We start from the raw sequence: 12,822 nt of genomic DNA on the forward strand, positions 1-12,822 counted from the left end.
CACCTTGGGATGATCCCACCTTATGGGGTTATAGTGAGGGCTGTCATGACCGTACAGCACGTAGTACAAGGTGGGCAGTGGATCATGGTGCTTCTCTTCTTCCTTCCTCGCCCCATCCCCAGGCACCACGTGAGCACAACAGGGAGAGGAGGAGTGTGCCTGGAACTAGGCAGAGCTTTCTTGAGTGATGCTTCTGTGAGGAGACAAGCTTGTGAACAGACACAGGGAGAGATGCTGTAGGACTTGGTCTCGGAGTGTGCAAACATGTGTTAGAGAAGGTAGAGTCATATTTACAAAGAAGCCCATTTTCATTGTTCCAATGAAGTTTCAAAAACAAAAGCAGAAAGATTAGAGACAGAGAGGTTTAGGGTTTAATATGAGGCCATGCATTGTTCTCACAGTTGTAAAGAGTAGGTTTTTTTCCACCAGAGCTCCTTCCTCTGGTAATTCAGAAGCTTGCCCAGATGTCACCTCCATTCCACAGCCTGGGAGGCTATGATAGGCTGTAAGGCGCTGTCACTGTCCTTGTAGCAAACAGATGGCTCTTCCCATTCCCCTGACAGCCAGGTGTTGAATCTCGCTAGATGGCAGTAACATCTAGCACTTCATTCTCTATGAACTCATCAAACCAGTGCACCTTTGTTTTTTCCTTCTGCTTCTCTATATCAAGCAAGCATTTATTCAACACAATGTAGAAGCAGCCTCAAGTTTGTCTCCTCCTTATTTTGCACTTGACTTGGGGAATCACAGAATTTTAAAAAGAAGGGAATGGCCACTCCTCAAGGTACAAGCAACAGGTTTCTCACTGGGTTCTCAGAGCTCAAATTAAGAGACTTCAACCAGGCCCTGGACATGGATGAGAAGATAAGTGTCTAGTACCCTCTGTACCTGACAAAGTGTCATGTACTTGGACCAACTGCTCTTTCTCTTAAACGAGGAAATAAAGGACCTTAAAAAATGTATGCATTTGGTGGGGATGTAGCCCACTTTCCTGAGGTAAGAGCCATCAGGTTCTCTAAACAAGCTTCTTCATAGCTTCATGCTCACTTTCTCTCCCAGTTCCCTCCCTCTCACTTCCAAATTTGTTTGTACACCCAATATTGAATTTTTTCGAGGACCCATTAGAGTAGGAGATGAAAGAAAAATGTAACAACTTTGAAAAGGACTAGTGATAATATGAAATCTATGCCATGCTCTGCATACACCAAGGACCTGGGGCTGTGGGGCCCAGGATGTCCCAAGAGGGAATTTAATGGGGCATGAGTTAGTCCCAGAGAACTTCCAGGCCACTCTTGACTCCAAAGCTTTGACTTCCTTCAGGGAACTAGGACAAATATGAAACCTAGTTCTGTCTACCTCTATGATCAGGGACCATGAGACCTCAAGAAGGTCTAACAGCTAATAAATGTTGACACCAAACACTTCCCTCTCTTCCATGAAGTTACTCCAATTACAGATTATCACTGCTTGAGACTTGGACATTAGAAACTTTGCATTGATGCCTTACAGTATTGTTGGTGAGCTGTGAATGGAGCAGGAGTTAGCTTGAGACATGCAGACTGAGGTGAGATAAGAGATAGCTCCAGAGGTGCTGGAGGTCAGGTCATGCCCAGTGTCCTTGGGACTGTACCTGCCTCCACCTTCATTTTGGAAATGGCTGTACCATTTGCAAGTGGCATTGAGTAAGTGGAGCCTAGAATTAGACTGGTGGACACTGACCAGTCTAACAGGCCAGGTGGGCACACTCTCTCCAAGGTCTTATTCTAAACAAGATGACCCAGGTTAGCGGCTGGGTCACTGGAGCTGGAATCTCCAAAATCTGGACTAGGGATCTAAACAAGTAAAATGGTTGGACTAGGGAAAGGGCATCAAGGCTGCAGCTCTATTCTTTTGGCTGACTGAATGTAGGGAAAGAAGATAGCAGAAGGGAGCTGCGACCCAAACTTGCCCAATCGCTCACGTAGTTACTACTGCCAGTAGATCTCAGATCCAATTAGTAGTGAGCAGTGTAGGAGCCCCTCAGTCATCTGCGTCATTGAGTCTTGGGTCTGAGCATAACATAGTACCAACCTGGAATGGGAGTCATGCTGCATCATCCATCTCCATCAGGAATAGCTCAGGGAGCTGAGCCTGCAGCTGGAGAGCATCAGCAGAACCAGCTGTGACCATCTGGGGACTCAGAAGATGTGAAAGTGAGTCTAGGGCTAATGCAGCACTGAAAAAGTTGTATCTGTTACCATATCCACAGCAGTTACGATACAGGAGCTCTCTTGATAATTGCCTGGGCTGGAATCCACTAAAAATAATATTTCCTACCACCAAGAATTATTAACAACATTGATATGCAGAAATGGAAGGAAGGGGAGACTGGGAGCCATCCTTTTGCCTTGAAGCAAAAATCCAAGGCTGTCGGTTACTTCTTTCATAAGCTTCTAATTTATATCATTACCTCCAAATTTTGCTTCCTCAGTGAATAAAAAACATCTGACGCAGAAAAGACAAGGAGAAGGAAAGAGAAATCCCTGGAGGAAGCTTTAGCTCCATATTGATGTAAGCACTTCCCAATCTCTATTTTTTTAGTCATTTGGGAAAAAAACATTTTAAAGGATGAATTTAGTTGCTACTCCTTGGAAAATTTAACTTTGGGCATAAGACATCTTGTTAATGGGAAGGACCACCTATTCCATCTGGAGTAACAGTGGAGGGCAATGTCAAAATTTATGAGCAAAATACAATAAATATTTGTAGTACTAAGGGAAAAATTCTGACAGGGGATGTGGCTACCTATAGGATAAAAAATTAAATTCTACAGCTCTTTGACCACATCAGCAATTGACTTTTAAAAACTTTAGTAAGGTAACATTGTATCTCCCAAATGACAATGGTATTTTATCCATTAGAATGTGAACTCCAGGAGGGCAGGGAATTTTGTCTGTTTTATTTACTGCTGTCTTTCAAATGCATAATGAACTCTCAGTAAATCTTGTGAATAAATGAATTAATTTAGGGCTTATGAGAGAAACCAGTTTGAAAGCATTACATTTGCTTATCTCCAGCCTTACACCCATTTCAGTGTTTCAACAAGGGCTCAGCTGTTCCCATGACTTCCTCATCGCCTTCCTCTTCCTTCCGCTCAGTCAATCATGGAGGTCCTGGTTTACTGAAAACAAGAGAAGAGCTCTGTTTGAGCAACCCATTTGGTTCCTTTCTGATTCTTATAGAATCCAATGGAAAAACCAAAGGATGAGCGTGAGGCCACAAAAATTCCTGGGAATATTTCAGAATGCACAGAGTAAGGGGTTGGGGATAGTTGTGGAAGGACACAATTCCCCTCCCAGCCTCTGCTCTTGATCACAAAGAGCAGAATGGAAGGATACATTGCTTTCCTTCATGACTTGAATTCTGTTCCTTAGTTGATTTTCACCCTCTTTCTCAAAAACCCTGTCACTATAACCATGTTCATAGTTAGTATCCCCCTTGAAATGCTCCCATTGACAAAGGGTGCCATTCTGCTCCTTCCCATAAAACAGTAATCATGCCTGTGGCTTCTTTCACAATTGGTCTGTGGTAGGCTGTTTGGTCACCTTTGTCCAAGAAGCAAGGGGCACAGTCAAGGTACTGATTCTGCCAGACTCAGCCAAACATCCTGAAATGTTTTCCAACATTTGGAATTTGACAAGATCCAAGCACATTTGGCTGTGTTCCCCCTTTTGCCCTTAATCCCGAGCCTAACAGGAAATGTAATCCATTTGCTTCAGAGTCATTTTCCCAAAACTCATCCAAATTTTCCTTGGTGAGAGCTATTTGACGTCCTTGTCTTCGTGGGCCTAACACCTTCCTTCTCATGTTTTCCTTCTTAGAACTAGGAAGCAGACAGAGCCAAGAGTAACAGGACTCAGTTTCAAACACAAGACATAATCTGTCAGGTCAGGTGCTGGGGTGGAGGGTCAAGAGTCTCACTCCCAGCATTACAGCCGCGAGACATCTGAGGGGGGCGTTAAGGCAGTCTCCAGAACAAATGTGTCCTTAGAAGGCAGGAGAACCCAGTTAACTGAGGATGGATTCCCCTCCACCACAAGACAGCAGCAACTGGGAGCCAACATCTCACCACAGTTCCTTGATGAGAAAGTTGGAAGCAGAGATTCCACCTACCCCTGCTGTTTGCTGGTTGGTCATATTGTGTACACTGGGCTCGGAACACGAGACGGCTCACAAGATCCACCTAAGACCTTTCAATAAGACCCTAGAACTCAAAGTGACACAAAAATGGGTCAAAATCCTACCTCCTAACTAATATGGTACTTTGTACTGTTGCAACCTTGGGCAAGTTCCTTAATATCTCTGAGCTTATTTCCATTGTAAATAAAGATAATGAAACCTTCCTGGTATATTTATTGTGAGACTCAGGTAAGATTATGGAGCTTAGCACAGTGCCTAGCATTTGGAAAGTACTTAATTAATGACAGTTATTCATATTGTTATTGTTATTTTTTGTAATAGCTTACTGAGATGTAATTCACATATCATACAATTTACTCATTTAAAGTGCACACTTCAGTGGCTTTTGGTATATTCACAGAATTGTGCAACCATCACCATAATCAATTTTAGAACATTTTATCACCCCAAAAAGAAACCCTATACCCATTAGCAGTCATTCCCCATTACCCCTCAATTCTAGGCAACCACTAATCTGCTCTTTATCTCTTTGGATTTGCCTATTATGGACATTTCACATAAATGGAATGATAAAATATATGGTCCTTTGTGACTGACTCCTTGTTTCCAAGGTTCATCCAGATTGTAGCATGTATCAGTACCTCATTTCTTTTTCTTGTTGAATAATATTCCATTGTATGGATATACTACATTTTATTTATTCATTCATCAGTTATTAGAAATTTGGGTTGTTCCCATTATTTGGCTCTTATGAATAATGCTGCTATGAACATACATGTACAAGTTTGTGTGTGGACCTATGTTTTCATATCTCATGGGTATATACCTAGGGGTGGTATTTCTGAGTTATATGTTAACTCTATGTTAAACCTTCTGAGGAATTGCCAGATGTTTTCCAAAGTGGCTGCATCATGTTACACTCCCTTCTGCAGTGTGTGAGGACTCCCACTTCTCTACATCCTCCCTCAATACTTGTTATTGTCTTTTTCATTATAGCCATTCTACTGGGTTTGAAGTCATATCTCATCGTGGTTTTGACTTCCATTTCCCTGATGGCTAATGATGTTGAGCATCTTTTATGTGCTTATTGGCCACTTGTATGTCTTCTTTAAAGATTTTATTTATTTTATTTTTCCCCCCAAAGCCCCAGTAGATAGTTGTATGTCATAGCTGCACATCCTTCTAGTTGCTGTATGTGGGACTCGGCCTCAGGATGGATGGAGAAGTGGTGCCTCGATGCGCACCCGGGATCCGAACCCGGGCCACCAGCATTGCAGCGCGCGCACTTAACCACCAAGCCACAGGGCCGGCCCTGTATGTCTTCTTTAGATAAATGTCTATTCAGATCCTTTTGTATTTTTAATTGGGTTTTTATCTTTTTATTATTCAGTTGTAAGTGTTTATAATTTTATATATTTTAGATACAAGCCCCTTATCAGAGATATGATTTTAAAACCTTTTCTCCCATTCTTTGGGCTGTCTTGTCACATTCTTGATGATGTCCTTTGAAGCAGAAAAGTTATTAATTTTGATGAGGTCTAATTTATCAATTTTTTTCTTTTCTTTCTCACGCTTTTCATGTCGTACCTAAGAAATCATTGGCAAATCCAATGTCATGAAGATTTTCCCCTATGTTTTCTTCTAAGCATTTATAGTTTTAAATCCTATATTAAGGTCTGTGATGGATTTTGAGTTAATTTTTGTATATGGTGTGAGGTACGAGTCCAAGTTCATTCTTTTGCACATGAATATTCAGTTGTCCCAGCACCATCTGTTGAAAAGATTATACTTTCCACATTGAATTCTTTGGCACCCCCTATGGAAAATCAATTGATTGTAAATGAGAAGGTTTATTTCTGACTTTCAATTCTAATCCATTGATTTGTATGTTTATCTTCATGCCAGTACCACATTGTCTTGATTAATGTAGATTTCTAGTAAGTTTTGAAATCAGAAACTATGAACCTTCCAACATTTTTCTTCTCTTTCAAGATTGTTTTTCCTCATAAAGATCATGTCCTCTGCAAATAGAGATAGTTTTACTTCTTCCTTTCCACTCTGGATGCCTTTTATTTCTTTTTCTTGCCTAATTGCCTGACCAGAAGCTCCTGTACAATTTTTGAATAGAAGTACCAAGAGCAGACAACCTTGCCTTATTCTTGATCTTAGAGGGAAATCTTTCAGTCTTCCACCTTGAGAATGATGTTAGCTGTGGGTTGTTTGCGGACGCTCTTTATTGGGTTGAGGAAGTTCCCTTCTCTTCCTAGTTTGTTGAAACTAGGTGAAAAGGTGTTATTATTATTATACAAAAATGCATCTGTTCTCTTTTTTCTCTTTTTTCCTCTCTTCTTTCCCTGTTTTGATTTCTTTCCAGCGCCTGGGAGGACACCAGGACGACATCAGGAAAGAGGAAGCCATGGGCTGCTGTGTATCCGTTCCCTGAAGTGCCCTCTGAGCAAGCACCTGCCACCTCCTCCCTCCTGTCTGCTCTCCTGCCCTAGTGGTGCCCTTGTTGTTCTGCCACAAGCTGCGTCCCTCCCGCTTTGATCTGCTTCGCAGACCTACTGTCTCCCGGTTCTGGGTCCCTGGCTTCCTGTCCCTCTTCTTCAGGGTTCAGATCCCTCTTCTACCTCTTTCCAGGTGTCCTAGACTGCTTTGGCAGCTACTGGTGTTTAGAAGCCAAAATCTGTTTTCCAGGCAGCAGAATTTCCTTTTCAGTCCTGTACCCAGTTTGACTCCACAAATAATCATGAGAACGTTTTAATGCCAGGCATTGTGCTTGTTCGATCTTGATAATACTCACAATAATCCCCTGATGTTGTTCTTAGTTTGCTCCCATTTTACAGAAGAGAAAACAGAGGCTCCATGTGGCTAATTTATCTGAGGTTACACACATAGTAAGTGGCAGAGCCAGAATGTGATTACAGATCTGTCTGTTTCGAGCGAAAGAGAGGGACATCCTTACAATCGTCATTGCTAAGACAGAACTCATGTCATCAGCTGACCTGTTGGAATAGCCAAGAAAAGCTAGGAAAGTGGTGCATCTCATTTCAAATACAAGGCTTCTATGGCTCTGGCCTTTGCCACCTTAGCCAGCCCTCTCTTCCAAAATACTCACCCACCCAGGACATGCTGAACGACATCTTGCTATCTCTTGCTGTGCTTTTTCATATGCTGGTGTCTATGCCTCAAAAAACCTGTCTCTCATACTCAACAGCCAACTTCTGGATGACTGACCAACTCCTATTCCTACTTCAAGGCCCAACATAGAAAGCACTTCCCGAGAAGTCTTTCCAACCCACTGCAGCCTGTGCTCCATCATATCCCATACATGGGTATGTCATAGTACTCACCACATTTACGTTTTCCTCCCTCTCCGTCAAAACCAATCACCAATAAATCATGAGTGTTTTCAAGGGAAGGGCTATGGTTAGTCTACTCTGTCTCCCAGGATTCAGGAGAGTTCCTGGCCTGATGTTTCTTGAAGAACAATTGAATCTTTAGGATGAGCTCCTATAGACACAAGCCCTCTCTCGTAGGAGATTTAAACCACCTCTCTACCCAAATAGATTAACAGCTTGGATAATTTCTTGCTCCGTTCCATTGTGGAGAGTCTGAGTCTTAAACCAAGGGGCTCAAAACTGTGAAATTTGAACCTAAAACAGTAAAACCGCCTTTCACAAAGAGAACTTGAACTGTCACTCACATAACATGCTGCCTAGTTATTGTTCCATTATTATATGTTATGAAATGGAGCACTTACTGTGTATCCAAGCGGACACACACAAAAATACATATAAATGGATTAGCAATATAAATAATTTTTCCAAAGTCCTCCTGTTTTACCAATTCTAAACTCTGAGACCCTAAACAAACAATGCGTTTCTGTCTTCTCAAGCAAAAAAAAATTCTTCCTTGTGGTTGGGGAAGAGTCTAGGAAGAGAAACTTTGGGGAAAGCGGACCTGCTCCGATGTTTTATGGCTTTCCTTTACCCCTCCCACCTCTGGCTCCTGAAATGGCTGTGCTCTGATGGCTGCACGGTGCAGTCACCCTGAAGGTATGTGGTACACCAGTACGGGCCAGGAGAGACGGAGAGGTGCATGGATGCTCCCTGCTCCTCTTTTTTTCTGGTGAAACTTCAGAGGCTGATGCTCCACTTTGGAAACAGGATTTGGGTGTGGGCTATTCTGCAGGCTGCCTGATGGGGAGAGGATTCAAAGGGACAAGGCTTAATGCACCTGGGCTAGTGCCCCCAGGCCAAGGTTGGATGGGCTATTAGAGATGGTGGCGGACAATGGGGAGAAATCAGCCGCTATTAAGAATGAAAGAATCTTATCAGGTCACTCCTCAGCCTGAAATCCTTCAAAGCTTATTGGTGTTCTGGGTATAAAGTCCAAAATCCTTGCCACGGCCCTCAGGACCTCCCATGGCCTGACTGGCTACTTCTTCAGCCATGTCTAAGGCGCCTCTCCTTCTCTTTCATTGCTCCAGCCATACTGGCTTTTGCTAGTTCCTCAGTTTCACAGTTTCCTCAGACGTGACTGGCTCTCCTGCCTGAGGGGTTTTGTGCAAATGGTTCTTTCCATGTGGAACAGTTTTCTTCCCCAACCTTCACCCAGCCAACCCCAGCATGTTCTTCCTTGACCCCTCAGACATGGTTAGTGCCCCAGTTTTACAGCCTCTAGCACCCTTCACTTGCCCTTTCTCAAAACCCATCACCTTTTCAACAGCCTGTCCACTGTGTCCTCTTCACCAGACCATAAGCTTCTTGAGGGCAGGCACCAAGCCTTCTCATTCGTCCCAGGAACCACCATGCCTATCCCCTTGCTGGATGGACACCAGACTCTTGAGAAATATCTGTTTAGTGAATACTAGTCTCAAAGCTTTTAAAGATAATTCTCTGAGCCGACTGGGTGGTGCTACCAGACACATGACCCCAAATGGGCTCTTCCTGCTGTGTCTCCCAAATCCAGCTGGGAAGCAGGAGGTGTAAAGGGCAGGCATTAGAGATGGGGATTCTGGGTGAGGAATCTCAGCCAGGGAGCCCTGCCAGGACTCTCACTGTGAAATAGGAACATTTTCAAGGGAAGTGACCCTCTGCTGGAACTCCTCAGCTCCAAGGTGGTCATTAACTTTTTGAATTGTTATGTGGGGTGAATAATTCGCCTGTGGAAAAATTTAGCACTGACAGTAGCACTCCTTTTGTCATTAAAAACCTGAAATCCTGACTAATCACAGCTGGACTCAGTCCAGACTGCGCCATTTCCCTAATGTTAAATATAACCCACAGTCACACCAGCAAAGCCACCCCTTAACAAAGAAGGGACCTTAACACTGTCAAGAAAGGACCCATGGGAACCTGAGGAATCTAGAACACCAACAATGATGACCTGGGAAATAATTTGGCTTGAATTAAATTATTAAATATTAGTACGTTATTATTTAATGTCATCAAATTAACCCTCTATATCTGGATAGGTTTAGCCTTCCTGGTGTGTCATTTGGTCAATCTTCTGTAAATCGCTGAGTCACCCGTTGAGTTACCATTTGAGTGCCTACTACATACCACCCTAATGGCCAGTAGTCAAAGTGAAATTACTGTTTTCTATCCACAAAGATCTTATTGTCTATTCAGAGAAACAGACATGGGAAAAATAAGTGAAGCAAAGTGCTAGAGGAATAACAAAACATCTATGACTTTCAAATTCCAAATGATGCATCCGGCCCCTGCAGACAGGCCCACGCTGAAGAATCAGTGCAGCCTAGAAAGCACGAGTTTTTTTTTTTACACCCCTGGCATCTACTATCTGCTCAGGGGTTCTCGGTTTCCCACATAGCCTCCTATTTCCATGCTGTGTAGGACTGTCTTCTTCTCCAAAGGAGCCAAAGGGTAATAACTCTACTAATTACAGCAAAGTATGTGACTTTTAATTCTAACTGCCTTACCTAGAAACTCAATAATCTTAGAACTCTGAATTCTTAGCAAATTATCGAACACTGTTTAAAGATATGGTTGGCATGACACCATTTCATGTTGATTCTCTGCTCAAAGACTATAATCTTCGTGCTTGTGTTCAATGACTCTATACATAAAATTTCAACATGATCTCTTTAACATGAGGCATTTAGATTTAGTTTATCTAAAATTAAATTCCAGCTACATAATGATACTTTAATGATAAATTAATGAGATAGTTGCTTATTTACATGATTCCATCCATATGACACAATGCCTGGGGCAGGGATAGGCACGTGGTGTGGAGGGAATCATGGGATAGTGCGGCATCCACTGGAAAGAAATGCCTTTTTTTTTTTTTTTCTTTGCTCAGCGTGAGCCTGGGAATATGCAGGTCTACCTTTTGCTGTTAGCAGCAGTCCTGCCACCAAACACAGTCCAACATCAAAGACAACTTGAAGAAAAGAGAGCTGAATTCTAATGTCAGTTTAAGCACCAGTATCAACCCCTACCTGAGGCCACTCTATACCTGGCCTTGTATGGAAGTGAGCCCCAAATTCTTTTTGTGTGTGAGGAAGATCAGCCATGTGCTAACATCTGCCAATCCTCCTCTTTTTTTGCTGAGGAAGATTGGCCCTGGGCTAACATCCGTGTCCATCTTCTTCCACTTTATATGGGACGCCACCACAGCATGCTTGCCAAGCAGTGTGTCGGAACACACCCGGGGTCTGAACCGGCGAACACTGGGCCGCCGCAGTGGAGCGCGCGCACTTAACCGCTTGCGCCACCGGGCTGGCCCCCCCAAATTCTTTTTTATGTTCAAGTCTGTGAGCTAGGTTGGCTGTGACCTGTAAACCAAAGAGACCTAACTGATTCATTCTCACAAAAGGAACAAGGCAGGAAGGAAGCTGCACACAAGACAAGTATAAGTCACTCTGTATTTATTCGGCGGCATTCAACACACTTTGCCTCGCAGAGAGAAAACACACGGTCTGAGGAATCCCATTGTCATAAATCCCCTGCTTCTAGCTTTACATCCTGAATTTCTATGCCCATTAATCAAGGTTCAATACCTTCACACACAGTGATTAAAATTTTTCCCTGAGATCATCAAAGCTATGGCTTTGGCCACAGAATATCTTGAATGGCCAAAATTCAGGAGAAAACATAGGAAACTAGAAGTCTTTTGGTGGTGGAAGAGGTAGACGACTTAGGTAGAATTCCTGAGAAAAAGGTGCAGAGTCAACCAGGCCACTAATTAATATTTCCCTGGCTGGGAACTATTGTCCCTCCAACATCTGCACACATTCTAGAAGGCAAATTCATCTTCTTGCATATAAAGACACTTTATCACAATGCTGTGCTCAAAGCATTTCACTTTGGATAACTGCCAGAACCATCTGGATGCCTCAGTTTCCAGGAAAATGCAGAGCTAGTGGTGTAGGGACAGCCTTTCCCCAGTGTCATACGGGAAAAAGAAAAACCCAGAAGTGGATGATGAGGAAAAATGGTGATCACATTATGAGCTCTGTCAGGCCCCCAATGTTTTTCAAAATGGTTTGATATCAAAACAGCTAGTGAGCCTCCAGGAGGAGGAATGGGGAGAGACTAACTGCATTATCACCTAGAATCCCAGCCACATCAAGTCCCCAACGCCCAAGGCAAATGGACATCAGCTCGTGTCCTCCAGTCAGTGCGCTAAGAGGCAACCCTGAGGGGAGGGCAGCGTCCAGCAGCCCCTCCTGGGGGCAGGAAATCACAGCCTGGGAGGAGGCAGCTTGCGGGGCTGGGTCATTGTCACCTTCTGTTGTCGTTCCTCCTCCCCCCTATCCCCCCAACATGGCACAATGGAACAACTGTTCCCTGTTGAGGACTTCCCTTTGCAAACATAACAAGCAGAGGCTTCCCTGATCTGACCCATATTCACAGTGGAAGAAGGCCGCGGTCCGCGTGGGGAGAGGGGATAGGAAGCAGCGGGGCGAGCCGGGCGTCAGGCAGACACGCGCAGGGACGCCGTGCTGGGGAGGGACAGGCGGAAGGGCAGAGAAGGCTGAGCATCCACGGGCTGTGGCGCTTCCGGAGACACCATTCCCTGGACACGAGGTGCCCAATCCTCTTTCTTAGGTTCTCCTGGGGTAGTTCTGACAGGCTTTCACCAGCTCTTTCAAGAATTCAGGAACCCCTTTCTGCAAAGCAAAAGAGACTGTCACTTCTCTGTCCTCACAGCAATCACTCCTGGTTCTTGGGGATGTGGCAAAACGTAAATAGAGATGGCTTTGGGAATAACAAAGACAACAGGGCCTCTGACTAGATTCCAACAGAACGTTGCCACAGATATGGACAAAAGGTAAGAGCCAGGATGTGGGGGAGACTACACGACAGGGGCCACGGTTACAAGATGCTGCCTTATATTTTGGCTTTTGCTAGTGAAAAGTTACAATATTTCTGAGACATCATTTCTTGAAAAAAACAACTGAAACACAGGGGATGGGGTTGGGATGGGTTGTTTGAGTCTTCCAAAGAAATGAGAGAAAGGACTTGCTTTACAGGATTCGAAACAGTAAAGATTTGGGGATGAGAGGGGATATGTTATTATTTAGTTAGTGTTGAGCACTGTGCAAGACTGCCCCCAAACACCACCTTCATTACTCCTACTCCACAGGGTAGGTAACATCCACCTCCATTT

The 12,822-nt window shown here is 43.8% G+C and overlaps 1 protein-coding gene across 1 annotated transcript in view; it reads right to left on the minus strand.

Annotated features, from left to right (window-relative positions):
• Window positions 1–11,060: 11,060 nt before the first annotated feature.
• Window positions 11,061–12,822, minus strand: part of LOC101400461 (phosphatidylcholine transfer protein) — a 32,413-nt gene continuing 30,651 nt past the window's right edge. The window contains exon 6 of the mRNA XM_004434748.3: window positions 11,061–12,322. Coding sequence (XP_004434805.2) covers window positions 12,257–12,322 — 66 coding nt within the window. The 3' untranslated portion in view covers window positions 11,061–12,256. The remainder of the gene's footprint in view (window positions 12,323–12,822) is intronic.

This window comes from Ceratotherium simum, chromosome 16, assembly GCF_057802395.1.
Source record: "Ceratotherium simum simum isolate JZ-2026a chromosome 16, ASM5780239v1, whole genome shotgun sequence".
Classification (NCBI taxonomy): domain Eukaryota; kingdom Metazoa; phylum Chordata; class Mammalia; order Perissodactyla; family Rhinocerotidae; genus Ceratotherium; species Ceratotherium simum.